This window comes from Carcharodon carcharias, chromosome 19 (genome assembly GCF_017639515.1).
Source record: "Carcharodon carcharias isolate sCarCar2 chromosome 19, sCarCar2.pri, whole genome shotgun sequence".
NCBI classification, from domain to species: domain Eukaryota; kingdom Metazoa; phylum Chordata; class Chondrichthyes; order Lamniformes; family Lamnidae; genus Carcharodon; species Carcharodon carcharias.
This window is the reverse complement of record NC_054485.1, coordinates 10,483,202-10,509,642: the sequence shown is the minus strand read 5'-3', so window position 1 is coordinate 10,509,642 and position 26,441 is coordinate 10,483,202. Positions and strand designations below refer to the sequence as shown.

The following is a 26,441-nucleotide window of genomic DNA, read 5'->3' as shown; positions in this document are numbered from 1 at the left end:
TCTTCTGAATATTTTTAATTTACTAAGAAAACATACTGTACACCAAATAACTAGCAAATGGTTCTGTATTTTTTTAAAGTCACTTTCAGTTATTTAAAATCAGGTTAATCACAGGTGGAGGACTAGACAATGGTTTAAATATGCACATTTTGCTTAATATAACTGGAAATAGGTTTGTCACAAATGGAATGCTACCACTCAAACATATCTAGGAATGTTTTCAACCAAATTTTTAAAAAATGTTACAAAATGCTGCCTGATTTCACTGATTCATAGCAGATTTTATGTTCACCGATATGCAAAGGATTGATTTAGGAGAAAGTAAACACTTCTCAAAATTAGAACAATTTTGAATGTAACTTGCACCCAGATTGCCGATGGCACTCAAAGCAGATACTCCACGCTGCTTTGCCTGTAGAAAAATGATTTTTTTAGAGTTGTAGGTGGAAGGGCTCTCAGGTTGCAAATAATTCTTTTATGCATTTTCTTCAGTTTAGAGATTTGCAACAGAGACTAAATGGTTCATGAGATAATATAAGATGGTGCTGATAAAAGCTCCATGTACCTCAGCTTATCATGGATTTTTGCATAGGGGTCTCACATTGGATATGAGCTTCAACTTCCCAACAATTTAGGTTTTTGAACAACTCAAACAAAATTGTGTTGTTTGTACAATTTATTTATAGAAAATCTCAATTACAGAAGCAAAACCGGCTTTAAAAATCATACGTTATTGATTGCACAGAAATGTGAGGACAGTTGTATTTGCCACAGTTTAGCCATAACAAAGTACCACAGATTTCAAAATGTTATGTAAACCTTTAAAAATGCAAAGAAAGATTACATTGCACTTTTACTACTCAAATTTAAAGAGGTGCACTTAAATGATCTTAGAGGTCTTAACCATTTCAATGTTTCATATTTTGTTCTTGCAAGCTGTAGATTTTAAGCAACACAAGCAGCTAGTATTGAAGCCAATCCACTTTTCAAATGCTTTATATATCATGGATAAATGGGGAATTTTATAATGGACTCAACTACAGGTACTGCAGTTAGAACACTGTAAATATGCAGTAATATAGAAACAGAAAATGCTCAGTCAGCATTAAAGTAGTAAACAGGAACAGGCAATACAAAAACCTCAGCTATCCCATGCCTCAAAATGCAACAGTAAACACACAAGTCAAAAATGTGACATTGAACATGTTTGTAAGGTTTTCATACATTGTCCTTTCAAATGGAAATGAAAGAAACCAACATTTTTTTTAAAAAGGAAGCTCATAATGGATTTGACTAAATCAATTTTGAGGGAAGAATTTGTTGTTTTTTAACTGTGGCAAAATCAAAGTAGTATAAAGAACAGGTTTATGATTCCATTAGAAATTTTGCATAGAAATTATTTTTCTCCCTCTTCTCTAACCCAAATTAACATGAAAATAAATTACTCTGGAACAACATTTAGACAAGTCATCTAAAAGACAGTCCAATTTTTAGCTTGCTGATCTTTAGCTTGCAACAGAATAAATATTTGACAGCTAATCTTAATTTCAATCTGGTTCAAACATATGATGAGCTTTTACATTGCCAGTAAAGTATTATAATACTTTTAAGTGTGGCTTACCTTCAGCTAAGTAATTAGAATTGGTTTAATGTAAACTACACATCATAAGGGGCCCACTCGACAATGTGACAAATAAGTTCTGTCCTGATACATCTCCGTTGGAATACTGATTGTTCATCACCGTTGGAATACTGATTGTTCGTTTCCTACTAGACAGGAATCTACTGAAGCTTGAATCTTCTACAGTCAAACCCCAGTGAAATACCCTCTGCTGATATATGCAACCATGCTGCGAAGAAGTCTAATCAACCTATGCATTCTTTGACTGAAGGGTGACTGCACTGGAAATATTAGATGAAAGCAGTGTCTGCCATTATATTAGAAAAGTGATGATTCATTGGTTAGTCCATGAAAAAACATTCTTATGTTAAAAACCTTAAGGATTCCTGAATTAGTTTGTAATAACACCATCATATATAACATCCAAGCCATTGGTAAGCAGTTTCAGAGTTGAGCATCATCTGATGACTGTCAAAAGTACTCTTTAATGTCAATAAAGTTCTTAAAATACAACTATCAGATAAGTAAAACATGATGGGAGATGAAATTTTTAAGCTGGTAAAAGCACGTGTGTGGCACTAAAGCAAATTTTTGCTATTTCCTATTTGAAAAATCTTAACTGAAAGTGTATAGCTATCATCTATCTAAATTCATTCCTGAAGACCTGTTGATGGGTTTTCAAAGGATCTAGAAATGTTGGGATGGTTTCCATATTCAGTGAGCAGAAAATCTAGCCATGTTATACCTGAGCATTTCTAGTATTTTTTGTTTCTATTTCAGAAAATCTAGCCCATTATCTAATAGTTCAATGCAATACCCATCAACTTTACTGCAATGCATTAATTCCAATGCACAAGCGTTGTCATCACTAGCTTTCAGACCAGTATTAGATATTTCACATTTACTACAGATAATACTGAACCCAAAATGCCCTCATTTTTCCATTTTACACAAGCAGCACAAACTCCGCAAAAATCACTAGCAAGTATAAAATCAGTTTTTGGCAGTCCTATGAAAGAAAGTTGAAGGATGCTTCTAAAACTCAGTATGTTGCTTAATTCAATACTGTGTGCTAACATTTTGATAGGTACTGAACTTTGACATGTTCACATTTGGCCACCGTAAATTACACATTGTGTAGGATGGTGGAGACTCCTTGTGTGGCAATTCTTCTGGTGCCTTCTTTACAATCTCCTCATATAATGGCAACTTCATAATGTCCTCATAGGCTGGTGGCTGGGTCTGGATGTAAAATAAGTGCTTCATTACGTAATGATATTAATGAATACAGGTCAAGTAAATCAAGAAGTATTTCAATTCAGCTTAAGTGCATATGACAGTGGAAATTTATAAATGGTTGTTAAGACATTCCTTCAGCTCAAAGACATACAACCAGAAGGAATAATTATAGAACTGTATTCATGGTATGGACTGGTTTTAAAAGGACCATGAAGGAAATTGATCTCAAATAGCACAAATTGATAGGTAAAGGGTGCACTAAAATAGTGGTAACATTCTAACAATTGCATATCTGCCCTAAGTTCACAAACAACCATTTGAGTTTTTCTTCTATAGATAATTTAGACAATTTATAACCGTCTAAACTAAACTATACTCACTATTGAGTTTTCGGTTTATCTTCCTGCGGAGATTTTTCCTATTTGTAAACCCAAAGACAAAAAAAACAATTTAAATATTCAAGACAGAAGCTGATGTCTTAGACTAAGGGAATTCTACTCTCATGCCCAACATACACTAGTTAAGCCTAGACTAAGTATGCATTTTGACACGTCTATTTGTTCCCATCCAAGTTCTTTATACATTATCTCAAGCTCCCTTTCTTTAGCTAATGAAATCAACACTACGCTGCAGATATGTATGGCACGTCAGTATTATTACAATAGCTCGCTTGATGAGTGCATTAACCAGTCTGCTATCAAGCCATATAATCGAAAAGGTTCCAGATTGATTCATTAGTTGTGCTGAGCTGGATAAATGTAGCTGGGGTACCAGGTGTTAAAACTGCTAAGGGCGGGACTGAGGAGATTGGATAAGAAAGGAAAGGTGGGAGTGTACAGCAATGACCCTTGATCACTATACAGCAATTCCTACTTCAAATTGAACTGTATTAGATTGGATTTAAATGATCCCGACATTTAAATATCCTGCAGATAATTCGCCATGCCAGATGGTCAGTTAGGCAAGTTACCAAGAAAGAACATGTGGCAGTGAGGGGTGGGGAGGAGGGAAGAAAGGAAGAGAGGTATAGTCTTAATTTTCCACTGTCAGTAATCATCTATAAATACATACCAATTTCTTAATTGTGAGACATTAGCCTCCCCTATAATATAATTTGTAATCTAGAGGCAGTTAATACTTATGCTAAAAAGAATAACCTGCCTATTATGCCAATCAAATGCAGAATGCAGTTTTGATTATACAAGCTTTGCTAGTTTCATTACATTTAACAGCTCACCCTTCTGCTCCTAGTTTGTCTTTTGCACATGCATCCTGAGATTTAAAAAAATATAAACAGCACTGCTGAGAGACAGAGTAAAGCACCAAGCAAAATGAGCAATGCTGAAGAAAACGGTGGCTCTGTAAACCTATAATAACCAACATGGTGCTTTACTAAAGCCTCAATTTATACAAATATACAATGAGCTTTAATTTTAAAATATTTACAGATCCAATACAAGCCCTGATCACCATAAAATCACAGAAAAGTTACGGCACAGAAAGAGGTCATTCAGCCGGTTGTGTCTGTGCCGGCCAGAGAGAGAAAAAAGAAACTAGTTGCTCGTTCTTAATCCCACTTTCCAGCACCTCGTTCGTAGCCTTGCAGATTACAGCACTTCAGGAGCAAATCCAGGTATTTTTTAAATGAATTGAGTGTTTCAACTTCAATCACCAATTTAGACAGTGAATTCCAGATGCCCACTACCCTCTGGGTGAAAAGGTTGTTCCTCATGTCTCCTCTAATCCTTTTACGAATCACCATAAATGGGTCTTTCCTGTCCATCCTATCTAGGACCCTCAATTTTGTACACCTCAATTAGGCTACCCCTTAGCCTCCTCTGTTCTAAGGAAAACAACCCTAGTCTATCCAATCTTTCCTCATAGCTGCAATTTTCCAGCACTGCCGGCATTTGTGTAAATTTCCACTGTACTCTCTCCAGAGCAATTATGTCCTTCCTATAATGTGGTGACCAGAATTGTACACAAAATTCTAGCTATGGCCTAAGGCGTTTTATGCAGTCCCATCATTACATTTCTGTTTTGTATTCAATACCTCGTTCAATAAAGGAAAGCATTCAGTATGTTTTCTTTACCACCTTATCCACCTGTCCTTCCACCTTCAGGGACCTGTAGACATGCACTCCAAGGTGTTTCACTTCCTCAATCCCTCTCAACATCCTCCTGTTTATTGAGTATTTCCTTCCTTTGTTTGTCTTCCCCAAATGCATTACCTCACGCTTTTCCGGATTGAATGACATTTGCCACTTTTCCACTCACTCAACCAAACCAGCGATATCTTTCTGGAGACGACAGTTATCCTCTTCACTATCAACTACACGGCCAATTTTTGTGTCATCTGCAAATTTGCTGATCATGCCTCCTATACTTAAGTCATTAATACATATAACAAACTGCAAGGATGCCAACACTGAACCTTGTGGAATGCCACTGAAACAGCTTTCCATTCACAAAAACATCCATCAACCATTACCCTTCGTTTCTTGTCGCTGAGCCAATTTTGGATCCAACTCACCACTTTCCCCTGTGTTCCATGGGATCTCACTTTTCTGACCAGTCTGCCATGTGGGACATGGTCAAATGCCTTACTAAAGTCCATGTAGACAACTTCCTCTGCCCTACCCTCATCAATCCTCCTTGTTACTTTCTCAAAAAATTCTATTAAGTTAGCAAGACACTATCTTCCACTAAGAAAACCATGCTGACTAGCCCTGATCAATCCTTGCCTTTCTAAGTGACAGCTTATCCTGTGTCTCAGAATTGATTCCACTAATTTCCCAACCACCGAAGTCAGACTGACTGGCCTATAATTTTCTGGCCTATCCCTTGCAACCTTTTTAAATATTGGTACAACATTTGCAGGCCTCTGGTACCTCGCCTGTATCTAGTTAGGATTGAAAAATTCTGTCTTTACAAAGGAAGAATTTGCTACCTAGGCCAAGGTGAGAAAGGAGGTAACTGGTACACTAGAAGAGCTTACAGTTGAGAGGAAGGTGTTAGAAAGGCTATCTTTACTTAAAATAGATAAGGTACCAGGACTGGATGAGATGCATCCAAGGGTACTGAGGGAAGTGAGAGTGGAAATTGCAGAGCCACTAGTGATAATCTTCCAGTCTTCCTGAGAGACAGGGGAGGTGCCAGAGGATTGGAGAACTGCAAATATTACGCCCTGGTTCAAAAAGGGGTGCAAGGATAAAGCTGGCAACTACAGGCCAGTCAGTTTGACCTTAGTGGTAGGGGAACTACCGGAAACTATAGTACAGGATAAAATCAATAATCACTTAGAAAAGTGCAGGAGAATTAAGGAGAGCCAGCACGGATTCATCAAGGGAAAATCATGTTCAACTAACTTGGAGTTTTTTGAGGAGGTCACAGAGAAAGTTGATAAAGGAAATGCTGGTGATGTGGTGTATGCGGATTTTCAAAAGGCATTTGAAACAGTGCTACACAACAGACTTGTGAGTAAAATTCTAGATCATGGAATAAAAGAGAAAGTAGGCACTTGGCTGAGTGACAGGAAACAGAGTAGTGATAAACAGTTGTTTTTTTAGATTGGAGAAAGGTTTGTAGTGGAGTTCCTCAGGGGTCAGTGTTGGGACCCTTGCTCTTCCTGATGTATATTAATGACCTAGACTGGGGGGTGCAGGGCACGATTTCAAATTTGTGGATAATACGAAGATTGGAAACGTTGTCAATTGTGATGGGGATAGTCTTGAACTTCAAAAGACGTATTCAGTTGGTGGATTGGGCAGACAAGTGGCAGATGAAGCTCAATGCAGACAAGTGTGAGGTGATTTGTTTTGGCAGGAAAGATATGGTGGGCCAGTATAAGATAAAGGGAGAGCCTCTGAAGGAGGTGCAGAAACAGAGGGAACTCGGTGTATACGTACATAGGTCATTGAAGATGGCAGAGCATGTTGAGAGAGCAGTTAATAAAGCATATAGTTTCCTAGGCTTTATTAATAGGACCACTGAGTACAAGAGTAAGGAGGTTAGGTTGAACTTGTATAAGACACTAGTTAGGCCTCATCTGGAGTACTGCATCCAGTTCTAGGTATCATACTTGAGGAAGGATGTAAAGGCTTGGAGAGTGTACAGAGGAGATTCACAAGAATGATTCCAGGGATGAAGAACTGTAGCTAAGAGGATAGATTGGAGATTTTGGGACCGTTTTCCTTGGAGAAAAGGCGGCTGAGAGGAGACATGATAGAGGTATTCAAGATCTTGAGGGGTATGGGCAGGGTAAATTGAGAGAAACTGTTCCCACTCAGGAGAACATCAAGAACTAGAGGGCATAGATTCAAAATTATTTGCAAAAGGAGTAAATGTGATGTGAGGAAAAATTTTTTCAGAGGGTGGTTGGAGTCTGGAACAAACTTCCTGAAAGGGTGGTGGAGGCAGGTTCGATTGAGGTACTCCGTATCTCAAAAGGGAGCTGGGTTGTTACCCGAAAAGAGAGAACGTGCAAGATTACGGGGATAAGGCAGGGGGGGTGGGACTTGGTGGAATGCTCTTCTAGAGAGCTAGTGCAGACTCGATGGGCCAAATGGCCTCCTTCTGCACTGTAAAGATCCTCAGAGCATCCGCTATCTCCTCCCTGCCTTCCTTTAACAATCTGGGATACAATCCATCTAGCCCTGGTGATTTATCCACCTTAAAGATGTCAGTCCCTCCAGTACTTCCTCTCTCATTACGCTTATCGTATCTAATATTTCACACTCTTCTTTAATTAGAATGTCTGCATCATCCCTCTCCTTAGTGAAGGCAGAGGTAAAGTACTCATTGAGAACCCTGCCCACATCTTTAGCATCAGTGCACAAGTTACCATGTACATTTCTGATAGGCCCTACCCTTTCCTTAGTTATTATCTTGCTCTTAATGTACCAGTAAAACATGTTTGAGTTTTCTTTGATATTTGTCAATATCTTTTCGAATCCTCTCTTTGCTTTCTTAATTTTCTTTTTTACTTCACCCCTGTACTTTCTATTGTCCTATAGTAATAAATCATCAACAATAATAGTTATTTAATAACAAGTCTGGGTGAAAACTCATTCATGTCTTACAAAGCTAACAGAGATATTCAAAATTATGGAACCAATCTTTTGTGTCATGGACATGGGTCCGCAATCAATCTCTATATCCTCAGCTCCCAATGGCAGTATTATTAAAAGATGTTGAGCACATACTTGGAGGGAACTCCATGTACATCCACTAATCATACCCAAAGGAAGGAAGACAACATGTCTGATGTACTCATCTAGCTTTTTCCTGCTTGTTAATCATTAGGCCATGATAACCAATCATATCATGATAACCTTAACAACTCTTACCCGAGAACGAAGATTAAGAAGAGTGTTGACTAAGCTGCTCTCCTGTTCCAATTCCTTAATAAATTTGTAGCAATTCCATGTAGAGTAGATGAAGAAACACTACAGACAAAAATCAGAAGATGACTTGGCTCAAGATACAAAATTTATTTTAAATGCATTTCATAGTAGTTCACGGTATCAAATCAGGATTTTCACTACGATATGAAAAATTATTACATTATTTTAATGGGATGAATGCCAAGCTGTAAATAAAAGATGCACAAAGTTGGTAAGCAGCAATATATTAAAACTCATTCAATTGTTGCTCGTTAGCTTACACTGTTTTTACTCAGGCTGACAAGCAAAGAGTGGAACCTGTTGGTGTCTGTGATTGCTGTGTGTTTATTTTGACTTAATTCCCCTTCTGCTTGTTCTGTTCCTTCATAGGAGTACAGCAGATAAACAGCATTTTTCAGTTCCAAGGAAGGAATAATACCTGAAGTAAATAGCTTGTGTTTTCTCAATGGATGTTGCCCGACTTAAGTGTTTCCAGCAATTGTTATAGAACTTTCTAGTTTATTTATCAAAGAAATCTGGTCACTAAGTTAAAGAAAGGATTATATAGTGCAATTGTCAGTATTTAAGCATATTCTAGTTCAGAAGGATAATATGTTGGCTGGTGATATTAGCTCCCCAATACAAGAAAACTAGGTACTTTGGCTAAGAAAGTAGCATCTATCGTCAAGGGCAATACATTTCATCCTTTGCCTCTGTTAGAACCATCATGTTAATTAGAGAAATTCAAACTTTCACTTTTGAATTAAGCAGGTTATAAACATGAAACACCTATTAACACCTGAGCCTCCTCTTTAAAATGAATAGATTCAATGTTCCAAGTTTACAACACTGCAATTTTTAGGATATGACAATACCACAGTAAGTCTAGCAGGTTAAATTATTATCTCAGAGAGGAGAGAAGAAAGGGCATCCTGAACAATATCAGTATTCTAGTGCCCATGGGGTTCAGGTTGAAGTTCTAATTAAGATTTTCAAAGATCTTAAATAGATCTTACAGCTTTAAAACATTCCATTCAGCCCAACTGGTCTATGTCAGTGTTTATACTTCATACAGGCCACCTCTGACCCCAATGATCTTTTCCCATCCTATCCCCATAAGCTTCTGTTCCTTTCAGATGTGTGCAAATCTCTCTTTAACTATGTCAATGTTATCTGCTTCAACATTTTCATATGACACCAAACCATATTTGCCACATTTTGTAAAGAAATTCTTCCTAAATTCTTTGCTTCATTGGCCTTGCTCTGATGGAAATAATTTCTCCTCATCCACCTATCAAACCCTTTCATAAAATTAAGACCTCCATCAGGTCTTCTCTCGAGTCTCTTTTTTTCCAGATAAAATAACCCCAGGCTGCTCAATCTTTCCTGGTAATTACACCCTCTCAATTTTGGCAAAATCCTTATAAATATTTTCCACATTTTCTCCAGTGCTTCCATATCCTCTGTTGTGTGGAGACCAGCTTTGCAAGCAGAATCTCAGAATTGTTACGGTGCAAGAGGCAGCATTCGGGCCATCATGTCTGCACTGGCTGTCTAAGCATTTTAACTTAGTGCCAGTCTTCTGTCTTTTCCTTGTAATCCTGCATATTATTTCTATTAGAGGCAATGCACTCTAAACCCGAACCACGCGCTGTGTGAAAAAGTTTTTTCTCACCTTGCATTTGCTTCTTTTGCAAAACACTTTAAAACTGTGCCCTCTGGTTCTCAATCAGTTTACAAATGGGAACAGTTTCTCCGTATCTACTATGTCCAGACCCCTCATGATTTTGAGTATGATCTAACCAAAATGACCTAAACAAATTTATCATTTCTCCTTTGCATTCTTTTTCTCTAAATACAAGCCCCATACTTTAGTACCTTGTGTAGTTGTATTCTCAGATCTCTTTATCCTTCTACCCCATTTAGCTTATCTGCTAAGAAATAAGTGACCACCTTATTCCTCCTAACAAAATGCGCCATCTCACATTCCATTGTGCTAATTTTATTTACCATTTATCAGCCCCCTTCTCAAGTCTGTTTATGTCTTCCCTGTAATTTGGGGCAGTTCTCCATGTAACTAGCTATAGACCGCAATGTAGGATTGTCTGCAAATTTTAACTCCATGCCTCCAATTACTGAATCCAAATCATTTATGTTTTTGATAAAAAGAAGAGTGGCTCAATGCAAATTCCTGCAGAACACACTTTCTGCCAGTCTGAGAACTTTAACTTGCATCCTCGGTTTTCAGCTTTATAGCCATCATTTAATCCATTAATTTAAGGCAACGGTTCAGAAAAGGAGATAAAATAAGCCTTTTATGAGGTGGCTGGGCTATAATTCACTAACCAATTACAACTAGGTAGATTTAGTGCATCTTAACTGGATAACAGTTCAGACTGACAATACGCCTGCTTGGAGTGGAACATTATCAAGCCCCTTCAGCCCTCAACTTGCTCGTTTCTAGAGAAAAGAGCCCCAGATTGTTCAGCCTTTCCTGGTAAGTATATCCTATTAGATCTAATATCATCCTTGTAAATCTATTTTGCAACTTTGCTAATGTGTCTCTGTTTTATAATATGGAGAGCAGAACTGTTTGCAGTATTCCAAGAGAAATAGGAAGGGCCAATGATAGATCCTGATGGGACTCCAAAACAATGGTGCTTGAGTAGAAAGAGAAGCTATTACATGCAATTCTCAGGCTACAATTTGATAGATAATAATGGAACCAAACAAGGGCAGTTCCACCCAGCTAGATGACAGAGCAGCGGTGAAGGAGTATGGTACGGTCAACCATGTCAAAGGCTGCAGATATGTCAAGAAATGACAAGGAGAGATAGCTTATCATGGTCACTTAGAATGACATTTGTCAAGCAGTGAAGATTAATGCAAGCCAGCTCAAGGGATTTCAGGACACCATTATATTCTACCACTGCCATCCAAAAATTTCTTTTGGCATATGTCCGGCAATTTTTGTTTTTGTTTCAAATTTCTAGCATTCACAGTATTTTGCTTTTGTATTAGCAAAGTGTCTCCACTTTATGGCAAATCTGTAATAAGGAGGCACATACTCAGAATCATCACTAGAACAAAAGGGGAAACTTGGCTAACATTTAGTGTTGTTTGGATAAATATTTAGATCTGGAGAATATGAAATGCAGGGAAAGGGCAGATACATAGATCATGGTGCATATTCTGATGGAAGATTAACCATAATACTGAGCTAAATAACTTGTGTTGTCAGTGCAATGTATCTCCAAAACGTCACACTAACATTGGCAATATCCAATGGGTTCAGTGTGGACTCTAGATACTTCTGATTAAATATAAGCTTTTGAATTAAGTATTAGGCTTTGAACTATCGTAACAATAGCTAACCAACAGGATACAGTTTATGTTGCTTATATTAAGACACCAACATAAACTTAGTATTCAACAATATTTGAATTTCTTACCTTCAAAAGCAAAACGCATAGGAATATACATATGTACGTTATCAAGGCCTTATTGGAGTCTGGTTCAGCCACAATTTCTCTTTCTGGGAAATAAAACTTGGCAGGAAAATGATCACTTACTTAGAAATACAAACCATGTAACATTAACTGAAAAACAGTAATAAAAAGAACTGTCCCAAAATCACTGGCTCTTCACATCAGTATAGGGATAGGGAGTACAAATCTCTCAGACTATTCTTCCTCTTAGATATATTAAAAGTGGACTGGATGGTGCAATAATTAATTATTAGCATCTCAAAGCAGAGTTCAAATCAAACCCAGACTGATGGGATGAAGGTCCCATCTGTATGCTGGCTGTAAAATTCATAGGTAATCAAACAAACATAAAAGTAGACAACTTTCCAAGTCAGCAAAACAGACACTGCAGATGCCACACTAACTGGGCAACAAAACTCTATAATTGTAGGCAAATAAGTAAGATTTTCCATTTAAGAGCTAAAATTAACAATTACTTCGGAGAATGACAACACGTCTTGAGATCAAAATCCTTGCATTGTGTTGCAGTGATGGACTCCAGCTCAATTTTATCAATTCTCTATTTTTTTTATTCAAAAAGGCAAAAGTGAGATTACATATTTTCAAACAATTTGTACTTGTATAGTGCTTTTAATATAGGAATATATTCCAAAGGGCTTCACAGGAGCATTAACAAGCAAAAATTGACAGAGTGAAAAGAAATATTAAGAGGGGTGACTGAAAGGTTGGTTTTGAGGAGAATATTGAGGGAGTAGAGGTGACAAGTTTAGGAAATTTTCAGGGCTTGGAACCTTGATAGCTGAAGGCATAGCCAATGGTGGGAAAAGTAAATACAGAATGCACAAGAGGCCAGGGTTGGAGAAAGACCTCATGGAAGATAGTAGGGCTAGAGGAATTACAGACATACAAAGGGCAGAAGCCATGGAGTGCTTTGATCATGAGGATGAGAGTTTTAAATTTGATGTGCTGATGCACCAGGAGCAGATCTAGGTCAGAAAGTATAAGGGCAATTAGGATATGGATTGCAGTGTTTTGGATAAACTCAAGTTTATGTGAGGTAATAAAAATATGGATGATGGTTTCAACAGGGTGAATGAGATAGGGGTGGAGGTGGGTGATAACATGGAGGTGGAAGTAGGCAATCTTTGAGATGGAGAGAACATGGGGTCAGAGGCTCAGCTCACGGTCAAATAGGAAGCCGAAATTTCAAATAGTCTGGTTCAGGGGTCAGAATCAATGGCAAGGAAGTGAAGTTTGTGACACAGCCAAAGTCAATAGCTTCAATCTTTCAGTGTTCAACTGGAGAAAATTGCTGCTCATACAGAACCAAGCAAGAAGACTGACAATGCAGAGGTAGATCAGAGAGTGCATGTGGAATCAGATGACATTTTTCGGATGATGTTGCCAAGGGTCAGCATGCAAATATGAAATAGATGGCCAGGGATAGCACCGAAAGGACTCTGATGTGAATGGCATGGGGTGGGAATAGGAGCCATTGCAGGATATTTCGGGTTTCCAACTGGATATTTAAAAATGGAATTCGGTTGCAGAACATAAAAATGTTATAGGACGATGGCACGATCAACCATACTAAAGGTTGCAATGAAGTTAAAATAACACCAGACTCACATTCACAGACGAAGCCATTTGGGACTTGACTATGGCTGTTTCAGTACTGTGAAAATGGCAGAAACCTGATTGGAGATTTTCAGAGTTGCAGAAAAAGTGGACATGGAATTATGAGGCAACAACAGATGGGGATGAGGTGGTAGTTTGTGAAAATAGTGAGGTGATGGTGTTCTTTTTTGAGGAGGAGTTGACAACAACAGGTTTCCAAAGGGAGATGGGGACAGTACCCAAGGTAAGGGAACTACCATTATCAGCCTTATCTTTAGCCCAGAGCACAAGCACAAAGAAAAATAGTGAAGTAAAAAGGAGGAACAAAAACTATTCGCTTTCAAATAGAAAATCCAAGACCCTGTGAGGTAAAACTTACCACATTTTGAACATAATGCTTGACGTGCATATATTCTGGAAGTTCAACATAGATGCCAAGCACTTCTATGCAATAGATGATGATGTCCACTACCAGGTAACATATAAATGGAGTCAGAAAATGTGGAAAGTACTAGATCAAAAAACAAATAGGAACGAAAAAGTCAATAGAAGCACTTGTTTCCCCATGTATTTTTCTTGGACGTTTGGGAAATTGAAAAATTATGAAATAATTATTCGTTGAAAATGTCTTACTTTATATCTCACGGAGTATATTTCCCCTGGGTTACACTGGTGTTTTTCTCTCTCCACCACCAACCCTCCACCCCCCACGATTGCAGACAAAGTCACCTTCCCTACCTTATAGCTGTACACTATTCTCACAGGTCCTTGCTTGTTGCCTGCTGACACCAGATCCCCTACACCATCTGCCAGCCAAGTAGTTAATCTAGCCAGGTGTCAGTGTCAGGCAGGACTCTGTAAAGGTTTATTCAAATGACGTCCTGCCGATGACATCCTGAATTTTTTGGGTTCGCTGCTCACTACTGGGCATCCCTGCACCCTTACATCCCCCTGTAAAAATCAAAGCCTGAGAATGAGCAATAGATAGTAAATATGTTGAATAAATACTTCCTCCAAGTGGAAGTTATGGGTAACATGCCTTTCCTAATAATTTACAGCACAAGAGGCCATTTGGCTCACCATGCTTGCGCTGCTTCTTCGAAAGAGCCCCACCTCCTGCACTTTCCCCATAGTGTTGTATTTTTTTCTTTTAAGTATTTATATAAATCTCTTTTGAATGTATACTACTGAATCTGTTTCCAACAAGCAGTGCATTCTGGATCACAACAATTTGTTGTGTAAAAAGTTTCATGTTGCCTTTGGTTCTATTACCAATCATTTTAAACCTCTATACTTTTGTAACTGACCTTTCTATCACTGGAAACAATTTCTCCTTAAATATTCTATCAAAACCATTCATGATTTTGAACACCTCTATCAAATCTCCTCTTAACCTTCTTTGCTCTAAGGAAATCCTTCTGCTCGTAACTGAAGTTCTTCATCTCAAGAGCCATTCTAGCAAATCTCTTCTGCACCCTCTCTAGGGACTTGACACCCTTCCGAAAGTGTGGTGTCCAGAATTGAACTCAATATTCCAGCTGAGGCCTAATCAATTTTCTAAACTATTTTGCATAACCTCCTTGCTTTTGTAGTCTATTCCTCTATTAACAAAGCCATTGATCTCATATGCTTTCTTAACAGCCATCTCAACTTGCATTGTCATCTTTAAAAGATTTGTGTCTCTGTTCCTCAATCTTAAAACGTACCATTTAGTTCAAATTACTTCTCCTCACTCTTCCTACCAAAATCGTATTATTTCACACTTCCTTGCATTAAAATATCATCTGCCAGATGTTTGCCCATTTTATCTGTTGGTCCATGCCCTCATCATTCACTACATTTGAGTTTTATACCATCTGCAACTTGACCATTGAAATTACCCCCTCAATGGTCAAGTCCATTCCCCATTAAGACACATCAAAAAGGGCAGTTTTCTTAATATCAACCCTTGGATAACACCAAAGTACACCCTAGTCTGAAAAACAACATTCACCATTACTTAGATTTCTGCCCCTTAGTCAATTTTGTATCCATGTTGCCCTTGTCCTTTTAATCCCATAGGTTTTCATTCTGCAAATTCGAAAATCATTTATATAATAATGACATTGTATCCAGCATTCAATGTGGATTCAGAAAGGGTACATACAGATCAGAAACTACCTGCATTTATATAGTGCCTTTAATAGAGTAAAGCAACCTAAGGCACTTAATAGGAATATTAACAAACAAAATCTGACACCAACACACTTGAGATAACAGGGCATTTGGTCAAAAGTTCTGTCGAATAAACAGGTTTTAAGGAGTGTCTTAAAGAAGGAAAGAGGTAGAAAGGCAGAAAGTTTAGGGCATGGCAGCTGAAAGCATGGGCAACAATAGTGGAGCAATTATAAATTGGAGGTGTGCAAGACGTCAGAACTGGGGGAGTGTAGGTATGCTCAGAGGGTTGTAGGGCTGGAGGAGGTTACAGAGGTAGAGTGGGGCAAGGCCTTGGAGGGTTTGATAACAAGCATGAGCAGATAGTGGTGTAGTGGTAATGTCACTGGACTAGTGCTCAGACAGGAAGGGATACAATTTCACAGGTCCACAAAAGTTTATCTATTTGGAAAGAAAATTGTAGATAGTCTGAAGCAAGACTTCTGCTGCTGCCACTTAGTTTAATGCAGCCTTCACACTGAGGAGTGTTCCAGTACCTAGTCTGTATTAGGGTAAATGAACTCCTGTGCGTGTATCGAACACCTAAAGCTCAACTCTCTGCAGTTGTAAATAAAAATGCCACTGTTGTTAAAAGACATCAACCAATCCTACATGAAAAACACTAGGACCAATCAACTTCATACCAGTCAGTTACATGGTAGATTCTGTGACATTCAATCTCTTCAAGGTGGTACCACATTGGTTGACAAAATGGAAAATGAACTCACATTGGCAATCTCAGAACAGATGCACGAGTTTGAACTAACACATTATAAGTTTTACATTATAAAAAGGCTGATAACCTAATGTGATTTAAGCATTTTAAATGCATATAACTGTCTGCTAATTTTAATATAAAATTGGAAGATCTTACCTTAATAATTCCATAAACTCCTAAGCCACTGATAGAAATCATTAAAACTTCAAAGATAAGAGATGTAAACGTCTCCACTGAAAGACATGTTCACACGTTAATGGACAATGGCTGAGAATGGCAGATTTAAACTGGGACAATTAATCATCAAGTAAATTAGGAGACTGCCTTAGCAATGCTGAGTGACAAAAGTACTGTATATTTAGTTTACTCAAAATCTAAACTCATTCCATAAAACCATGCTTTGGATTAATCAGCCCGTATTTTAATAAGGTTGAGAAATGAAGCTTTATTCAAATAAGTTGCAAAAGAGCTTGAAGACTTATTTAACAACCAAGCCATTTTTTGAACTTGTACTTATTTGAGGCTAACAGAATAGTTTAAATTTTGGCCAGCACTCTAGATTTGATCTAGGCAAGCATGAGGACCAACATTCAGCTTCAAAAGGGATACTAATTTTCATTTAACTTAAAAGCGACTGCCTTGGTAAATGAGTCAATTTTTCCCTCTCCCAAAGCACGCCTTTCACCCCTTCACCTCCCACCCACTCAAACTTAGGCTCAATTAATTTTTTAACCAAAAGAAGTTACAGCTATTGCCAAGCTATGTTAAATTTATTTTTACCTCTGTTGCCTTGATATAGAGTGCAGCAGTGTTACAACCTAAAGTTGTATACTAAAACGTTTGAATTTAACATGTACTTTTAATATGGGAGATTGCTAGTCACAATCTACACTGCTAAAATAAATTGCCATACTACATGTACAGAACTTCGTCATACTGCAGATTTTCTAATCTAAATCATTAAAAATTAAGACAAAAGCATCGAAAATATTCATTTACCTCCATGAAAAACACCTTCAAGATGAATACCAACCATAGAGACATCTACTTTTGAATCTGGCCTGAACAATCTCACCAGTTCAAATCCAGCCATTATTGTCCAAACAACCTGAAAGAAAAAAAAAACAGCATTTTGCTATTACTAAATGTATATTGTGACCGTGGTTGTCCATTGGTGAGCTATATGATGCACAATACTGGAAACAAATGCCAATTCCAAGTCTTGATGTTGTTCAATTGCAGAACATTACATACAGCACAGAAACAGACCATTTGACCTAACCAGTCCATTTCAGTCTTTGTGCTTCATTTGAGCCACCTCCCATCTTTTCTCATCTAAATTTACCATCATAACCATCTATTCTCTTCTCCCTCATGCTTGTCGAGTTTCCCCTTAAATGCATCTATACTATGCGCTTCAACCAATCCCTATGGTAGCAAATTCCAAGTTCTCACCACTCTTCTGATTAAAAATCTTCTAAATTCTCTATTGGATTGCTTGGTGACTATCTTATATTGATATCCTCTAGTTATGCTCTTTTCCATAACAGAAAACATTCTCTCTGTATCCGCTCTATCAAAACCTTTTATAATTTTAAAGACCTCTATTAGGTCTCCCCTCAGCCTTATTTTTTCAAAAGAAGAGACCCCCAGCCTATCAATCCTTTCCTGATATGTGTACTCTTGTGTGTCTGGTATCACACTTGTAAACTCTCAGTTTCTCTCCAGTGCCTCTAAGATCCCTTTTTAGACATGCAGGCCAGAACTGTACACAGTGCTCTAAGTGTGGTCTATCCAAGGTTTGATACAAGTTCAGCATAACTTCTATACTTTTCAATTCTTTCCCTCCAGAGATAAGACCTTGTGCTTATTTTTTTTAATGGCCTTGCTAACCTGTGACAACTTTTAGTGATTGTGTGTTTGTACTCATTGTTCCTCTACCCCACCAAGTCTCGCACTTTCAGTCATAAGTGACCTCTCTCTGCAAGTTAATGCCCTCTTGCAAACTGCTGCAGTTCTCCTCAGTATTGACTATCCCCACCATTCCCCAACCCAATTTGATGTCACCTGCAAATTTTGGAATCAAAAATGCAATTTCTAAGCCCAAATTGCTGATGTAAATTGTGAACAACAGTGCTCCCTGCACTGATCCTTGTGAAACACTACTTATGCAAGGTGACCAAGGCTCGAAGCTAGAAAAAAGTGGTATGGTAGCTCTTAATTAAGAGTTAATTAAGGATGACATTAGTACAATAGTGAGAGATAACCTTTGTTCTAAAGATCAAGATGCAGAATTAGTATGAATAGAGATAGGAAATATCATAAGAAGTCACTTGTGGGAGTAGCTTATGGGTCCCACAACAGTAACTTCACTGTAGGATGAAGTATAGAGGAAGAAATAATAGGGGCTTATAAAAAAGGCACTGCAATAATGAGTGATTTTAATCTACATGTGGATTGGATGAATCAGGTTGGCAAAGGTAGACTGGAAGATGAGTTCATAGTGTTTTTCGATGTCAATTTATTAGGGTAACATGTTCTAGATCCAACCAGAGAGCAGGCTATTCTAGACCTGGTACAGTGATGTGCAATGAGACAGGATTAATTAATGACCCCACTGTAAAGGAACCTCTAGGTGGCAATAACCATTAATGATTGAATTTCACATTCAGTTTGAGGGTGAGAAGTGTAGGTCTAAGACTAGTGCTTTAAACCTAAATAAAAGCAATTACAAGGGTATGGGGATAGAGCTGGCTAAAGTGAACTGGGAAATTGTGTTAAAGGATACAATAGTAGAGATGCAGTGGCAGACATTTAAGATGATATTTCATAACACTTAACAAAGATACAGTCCAGTGAGAAAGAAAGACTGAGAAGGATTAACTATCTGTGGCTAAGGAAGTTAAAGATAGTGTCAAATTGAAAGAAAAAGCATATAATTCTGTGAAGATTAGTGGTGGGTCAGAAGATTGTACGGAATTTAAAGACTAGCAAAAAAAAATGAGGGAGAAATTGAAGTGAGAGAAAACCAGCTAGAAATATAAAAATAGATAGTATGAGTTTCTAGAAGTATTTAAAGAGGAAAAGAGTAACTAAAATGAGTGTTGGTCCTCTAGATAGCGATTCTGGTGAATTAATAATGGAAATTAAGGAAATGGCAGAAGCATTGATGAGATATTTTATGCCTGTCTTCACTGTAGAAAACACAAATAACATTTTAGAACTACTTGTAAATCAAGAGATGAAAGGGACGGAGGAACTTAAAAGAATTACAATCACCAGGGGATGGTTACTGGGAAAACAATCAGAACTACAGACTGACAAGTTCCCAGGACCTGATGGCCAGCATCCTAGGGTCTTAACAGAAGTGGCAGCATTTGATCGAGTGTGGCATCAAGGGGCCCTGGCAAAACTGGAATCAATGGGAATCAGCAGGTAACTCTTTGCTGGTTGGAATCATACCTAGCACAAAGGAAGGTGGCTATGGTTGTTGGAGGTCAATCATCTCAGTCCTAGGACATCACTTCAAGAGTTCCTCAGGATGGTGTCCTAGGACAACCATCTTCAGCTGCTTCATCAATGACCTTTCCTCCATCATAAGGTCAGAAGTAGGGATGTTTGCTGATGATTTCACAATGTTCAGCACAATTCATGACTCCTCAGATACTGAAGCAGCCCCTGCTTATATGCGGCAAGACCTGTACAATATCCAGGCTTGGGCTGACTAGTGGCAAATAACATTCATGCCATACAAGTGCCAGGCATTGATCATTTCCAAAAAGAGAGAATCCAACCAACCCTCCTTGACATTCAATGGCATTACCATTGCTGAATCCCCCAATACTGACATCCTTGGATTACCAGAAACTGCACTGGACCAGCCATACAAGAGCAGGTTAGAGGCTGGGAATTCTGCAGAGAATAATTCACCTCCAGGCTCCCCAAAGCCTGTCCACCATCTACAAGGCATTAGTGTGGTGGAATACTCTCTACTTGCCTGGATAAGTGCAGCTCCAACAACACTCAAGCGGCTTGACACCATCCAGGACAAAACAGCCTGCTTGATTGGCACCCCATCCCTCACCTTCAACATTCACTCCCTCTACCACTGACACATAGTGGCAGCAGTGTCTACCATTGACAAGATGCAGTGCAGCAACTCACCGACGATGGCACCTTCCAAATCTACAGCCTCTAGCAGGACCAGGGCAGCAGATGCATGGAAACACCATCATCTGTAGGTTCCCCTCCAAGCCACTCACTATCCTGACTTGCAACTATATTGCTGTTCCTTCACTGTCACTGGGTCAAAATCCTGGAACTCCCTCCCTAACAGCACTGTGGGTGTACCTACAGCATGTGGACTGCAGCAGTTCAAGTAGGCAGCTCACCACCACCTTCTCATGGCAATTAGGGATGGGCAATAAATGCTGGCCTACTTCCCGTGAAAGAATTAAAAAATCAGCCATGGTCTTATCAAATGGCAGAGCAGGCTCGAGGGGCCAAATGGCCTATTCATGCTCCTAATTACTATGTTCATCGATCACTTCTCATTCTTCTATGACTAGTCTACTCAATCTCTCCTCACAGGGCATATCCCTTATCCCACGAATCAGTCCAATGAACTTTCACTGCTTTTCACTGCAAGACAACAATGTCACTACACACAATAGCAGCTCCAATGCCCTAAGCTCCCCCTCGCTGTTACCTCATCAAAAACTCACACTGATCAAACATGATATGCCCTTAACAACAAAAAGCCATCAAATAATTTAGATACACAGGCTTGGAAATTTGGTTGTGTAGCACTTGTTTCTCAGATGCCATATGGCACCTCAAGACCCCAAATTAACAGACAGGAAGCGTGCACACGCTTAGGACTTAAGGCTGTCATGTTGGCAAAGGACAAAAAGGAGACATCTTTTTAGCCAAGAACAACTGTTAGGTCCTGTGCATTTGTAAACAAAGGATGTAATATCTGGTCGGGATCTACATAGCAAGACCCTGAGACAGTGCCATCACTGCCCGAGCTCAAAAAAAAAACCTTATAAAACACCTGCAACAAAGCAGTTTAAGTTGTTGACCTGAATGTGGAGCTGGGAGGACCACACCTACATTTAGGAAGCTCCTGATTGTTGCCACTCCTGGATAAGATTCGCTGACCTCCCCCACAAATCCCATATCTCCTGGTCCCATATCCCCACTCCCTGGCCACCCTCCTCCCAGTTGAGAGTTGCACAATCCACAATTTCCTTTGGCCCGATTACTGAGAAACCCAACCTCCCCCTCCTCCCTTTTCCTCTGAGGGCGAGGATGGGGGAAGCAGTACCCCAAAATTTGTAGGCCATAATCTTTCATTATTGCACATCAGTACTCTTCAAGGCTATCTCAGTGTTGCAATGTGTAGCTATTATCAAATTCCAGGATGTGCAGCTCCACTGTATAGAATTCAAATTAACCAACTAAATCCAAAGTCAAAAAGATAATTAACCTTATTAAACAGTAATTGAACTAATTAACTCTGCTTCCTCTTTAGGGAGGGAGAAAAGACCATCCAAATATAGCATACAATCTGCACCACACCTGCTAACACTTCAAGCTTGCAATGTATTCAGCAGAGCAGAAGACATGCAATTAACTGATCTGCAAAATAACCACTTCCTTTGAGAAAACTTTTCAGTATTAAGTATAACGAAACCAGCATTTCGGCAACCTCATACATTCATTTGGTGTTAGCAAACAATTGCAGCCATGATAATTCTAAACAAGCAATGCTCTTTAGTAGCGTTCAATATTGCCAGAGCCACTATTTTAATGTCAGTGGGCAGCTATACAAAGCCAATTACATCCATTTTTATAAATATTCAAAATGACTGAATTTTACTTTTAGAAACATAATCTTCAACTTGGCATGGCGCATTGAGGAAAAAAGGCAAACACTTATCAATTTGCGACATTTTCCTACAATAAAGATTCGAGGGACAACCATTCATAATGAACCCTGTATTAACTTCGAAGAATTAATGCATTCTCAAAAGCTTAAACTTGCCTGTCATTGGTGTCATAAAATACAAACATGATTACCTAAACCAGGATGTGCACCAAATGCAATTTTCCTTGAATCCCAACAGCAGCAGCAGCGGTGACCTCTCCATTTAGTACGTTACTCTAAATTTCCAAAAGGTTCCATTCTTGTCAGGTACCAATTTACAGAACATTGAAGGCAGCAATCACAGATTGTTAAGGCCAGTAAAAAAAATAGAATAGAATTCTAAGTTTTATCTCAACTGACATGGAAGATTAAAAAAAAGGATAATGATAAGCTTGTGTAAAACCTAATAAGACCTCAGTTAGAGCTGTGCTGTGCTCAACACTACATGAAGAATGATAGGGCTTTATAGTGTGCACAACACAGATTCAAAGGGACACTGCCTGGCATGAGGAACTACACTAAGACTTCAAAAATGGGGTTTTTTGTGATAGGAAAATGCAGATTATGGCATGATATAATGCAAGTTTAAAATAATTAAAAGATGAGGTAGAAGATAGCTAGAAGTAGACTGTTTCTGGTCAAGGATGAGGTGCCATCGACACAAGATTTTATGCAAGAGATACAGAACAAGGGGCACGAGAAACTTCTTCAAAGAGTTGTGAAACTGTCAAAGTCACTTCTAGGTTTAGCAGAACGTGCAGAAACTGTAATCATGTGGGTGAGGCATGGGGCAAGTGCCAAATCCCCTTCCTCCCTGAAAACTCATCAGTATGTTAAGGTACCGCACATAAGGTTACTTAATAAGAACCCCTGGTGTTGGGGGTAGTATATTAGCATGGATAGAGGATTGTCTAACTAATAGAGGAAAGAGAGTTGGGATAAGGGGGGCATTTTCAGGATGGCAACCTGTAACTAGTGGAGTGCCACAGGGATTAGTGCTGGGGCCACAATTATTTACAATATATATTAATGATTTGGATCAGGGAAGTAAATGTACAATTGCCAAGTTTGTGGATGACACAAAAATAGGTGGGGAGGCAAGCGGTGAGGACGACACAAAGAGTCTACAGAGGGATATGGACAAGTTGAGTGAGTGAGTAAAAACTTGGCATATGGAATATAATGTGGAAAATGTGAGATTATGCATTTTGGCAGAAAGAATAGAGGAGCTGAATATAATTTAAATGGAGAAAGACTTCAGAAAGCTGCAGCAGAGAGAGATTTGAGGGTCCTCATGCATGAATCCCAAAAACCTACCATACAAGTTCAGCAGGTAATAGGGAAGGCAAACTCGGACCTCTTGCATATCTCTGATTTTCAGTGCTTCACCATTGGAGGCCAAGCCTCAATTGCCCAAGCCCTTGGCTCTGGAATTCTTTCCCCAAGCCTCTGACTTTTTACTTCTTTGTCTTCCTTTAAGATGCTAATTAAAACTAAACTCTTTGACCAAGCTTTTGGCCATCTGACCTAATAACTCCTTATGTGGCTTGGTGTCAGATTTTTGTTTTGTAACACTTTTTTGATGTCCTTGGGTCATTTTACAAGGTTATAAGATGCTATATAAGTCAAAGTTGTTGCTGTGACTGAATTGTCTTTTACAAACATTCAAAATAGCTGGCAGGAATCTCACAATCTTACTTGCTAGTAACATTTGAGATGGCCATGTCTCCAGCTGCCTGGATCCTAAGCTCTGGAATTCCCTCCCTAAACCTGTTTTTGCTCTCCTACTTTAAAATGCTCCTCAAAACCCAAGAACCTTGAACAGAGGTTGAGGGGATATTTGCTAGAGGTGTATGAGACTATGATAGGTTTAGATATGGCAGACAAAGAAAAGCTGTTCTCATTTTGTGATCTTACAAGGACTAGGAGACACAGATTTATAGTTTTAGGCAAGAGGTGCAGTAAGAGCTTTTTTTTTAAAAACACAGCGACTGGTTAACAACCTGAAATTTAGGGTGGTGGAAGCGGAGATGATGAATGATTTCAAAAGGAAATCAGGAGAGCGCCTAAGCAAAATAAACTTTCAGGGCTACAGGGATAGAGCAGGGGGACAGGTTTGACTGGATTGCTCTACAGAGAGCCGGCATGACTTTAGGACCAAATCTTTGATGACCTGCCCTAACATCTCCCCAGCTGGCATTCTGGGGTCAAATCGTGTTGGACAACAGCACGAAGGCAAAAATAATAACAATAAAAAGGCAAATGGAATGCTGGCATTTATTGCAAAGAGAATGGAAGATAAAAGTAGGGAAGCTTTGCTGCAGCTGGACTGTGCAGGGTCTTGGTGAGTCCACATCTGGAGCACGGCGTAAAGTTTTGGTCTCCTTATTTACAAAAGGATATAATTGTGTTACAAGCAGTTAAAAGAAAGTTCACTTGACACAGTCCTGGGGTGAAGGACTTATTTTACGAAGAAAGGTTGAACAGGCTGATAGAGGAGTTTAGAAGAATGAGAGATGATCTTATTGAAACCTGATATCCTGAGGGGGCTTGGCAGGGTAGATAGGAGGATAAAAACAAACAAGCAAAAAACTGCGGATGCTGGAAATACAAAACAAAAACAGAATTGCCTGGAAAAACTCAGCAGGTCTGGCAGCATCGGCGGAGAAGAAAAGAGTTGACGTTTCGAGTCCTCATGACCCTTCGACAGAACTTGAGTTCGAGTCCAGGACAGAGCTGAAATATAAGCTGGTTTAAGGTGTGTGTGTGGGGGGCGGAGAGATAGAGAGACAGAGAGGTGGAGGGGGTTGGTGTGGTTGTAGGGACAAACAAGCAGTGATAGAAGCAGATCATCAAAAGATGTCAACGACAATAGTACAATAGAACACACAGGTGTTAAAGTTAAAGTTGGTGATATTATCTAAACGAATGTGCTAATTAAGAATGGATGGTAGGGCACTCAAGGTATAGCTCTAGTGGGTTTTTTTTTTATATAATGGAAATAGGTGGGAAAAGGAAAATCTTTATAATTTATTGGAAAAAAAAAGGGAAGGGGGAAACAGAAAGGGGGTGGGGATGGGGGATGGGGGAGGGGGCTCACCAGTCGTTAATGTGTGGAATTCTCCCCAGAGGGCAGTGGAGGCCGGGTCATTGAATATATTCAAGGCTGAGTCAGGCCGACTTTTGACAGACAAGGGAGTCAAGGGTTACTTGAGGATAGGCAGGAAAGCGGCGTTGAGGCCACAAGCCGATCAGCCGTGAGCTTATGGAATGGTGGAGCAGGCTTGAAGGGGCCGAATGGCCTCCTCGGTTTCCCCACCCCCACCCCCACCCCCGGAGGTTCTTGATTTGGGACATTTGAAGTGCTCTTAAAATGCGAGGGTGTCGTACGTCTCTAACGTCACCCCATTGAAAAACCCACCATTTTAAGCGTTAGTAATGACAAAAACAATATCGAATTTTTTTTTTGTGGCGGGGGGGGGGGGGGGGGGAGAGAAATAAAACAAAAATGAATTCGAATTTCAAACGGAAAGTCGGTTGGTAACGGCTGCTCCACGCGCCGCCCGCCGGCTCGCGCCCGCAGACGGTTGGGACGAAAACGGAGCGAGGAAGGAGAGGGAAAATACCAACAAACCGAGCAACAAACTCCCCTCTTCAACCACCGCCACCCCCGCAAACGTCCATCTAACAGCAAGTGTCTCCTTTTATTTCTCTCTTTTTTTTTTAAAAAAAAAAGGTCTGGAGATAAAGGCACAACTCTGAGGCGTCCCTAATGCCGTTTTATCTTCATCCCCCATCCAGGTGGTGGTGGGGGGAGGGGGGAATCTCTCTCCCCACCCCCCCCCCCCCCCCCCACTCCTCCCCCTGCACCTTTCACACAACTTATACATGATTTATTATATTATTATTATTTAATTTATTTATCCCACTCACCGTGTAAGAAGCGGTCAGGATGATGGTTCCAGTTCGGACATGGCAAAAGAGGCATCTGTGACTCCCGTGGTACATGTGGGAGACAAATCTGACCATGTTCGGCCTTGTTGTTGTTTTGTGTTATCAATGGATTTATAAAAGAAGAAAAAAAAATATATATATATATATCATATGAAGTGGAGAGAAGAAGGCAGGCTCTTTAGCTTTAATATCACCGCACTCTTCCTCTCTCTCTCTCTCTCTTTCCCTCTAAGGGACCCGTTAAACGGCCCGGGATAGAATTTACAGCTTCGCCACTTCCTGCTTCTATCTCCTA

At 39.3% G+C, this 26,441-nt stretch overlaps 1 protein-coding gene across 1 annotated transcript; it reads right to left on the bottom strand.

Moving 5' to 3' along the window:
• LOC121291954 (lysosomal-associated transmembrane protein 4A-like) lies at positions 1 to 26,441 on the bottom strand. Its single transcript, XM_041213641.1, has 7 exons — positions 26,126 to 26,441; positions 17,260 to 17,368; positions 16,417 to 16,493; positions 13,729 to 13,860; positions 11,697 to 11,792; positions 8,209 to 8,307; positions 1 to 2,863 (listed from the first exon to the last, which is right to left on the bottom strand). Exons 1-7 carry the CDS (start codon positions 26,219 to 26,221, stop codon positions 2,681 to 2,683), a joined length of 792 nt encoding a protein of 263 aa, XP_041069575.1. The 5' UTR covers positions 26,222 to 26,441; the 3' UTR covers positions 1 to 2,680.

Excerpts from the sequence above, each read along its gene's own strand:
- LOC121291954 (XM_041213641.1), bottom strand. The coding sequence starts at position 26,221 with ATGGTCAGATTTGTCTCCCACATGTACCACGGGAGTCACAGATGCCTC. Across the intron at positions 17,369-26,125 it reads TCCTGACCGCTTCTTACACG|GTTGTTTGGACAATAATGGC; the intron begins GTGAGTGGGATA and ends TTTTTCTTTCAG. Across the intron at positions 16,494-17,259 it reads TGAAGGTGTTTTTCATGGAG|TGGAGACGTTTACATCTCTT; the intron begins GTAAATGAATAT and ends CATGTCTTTCAG.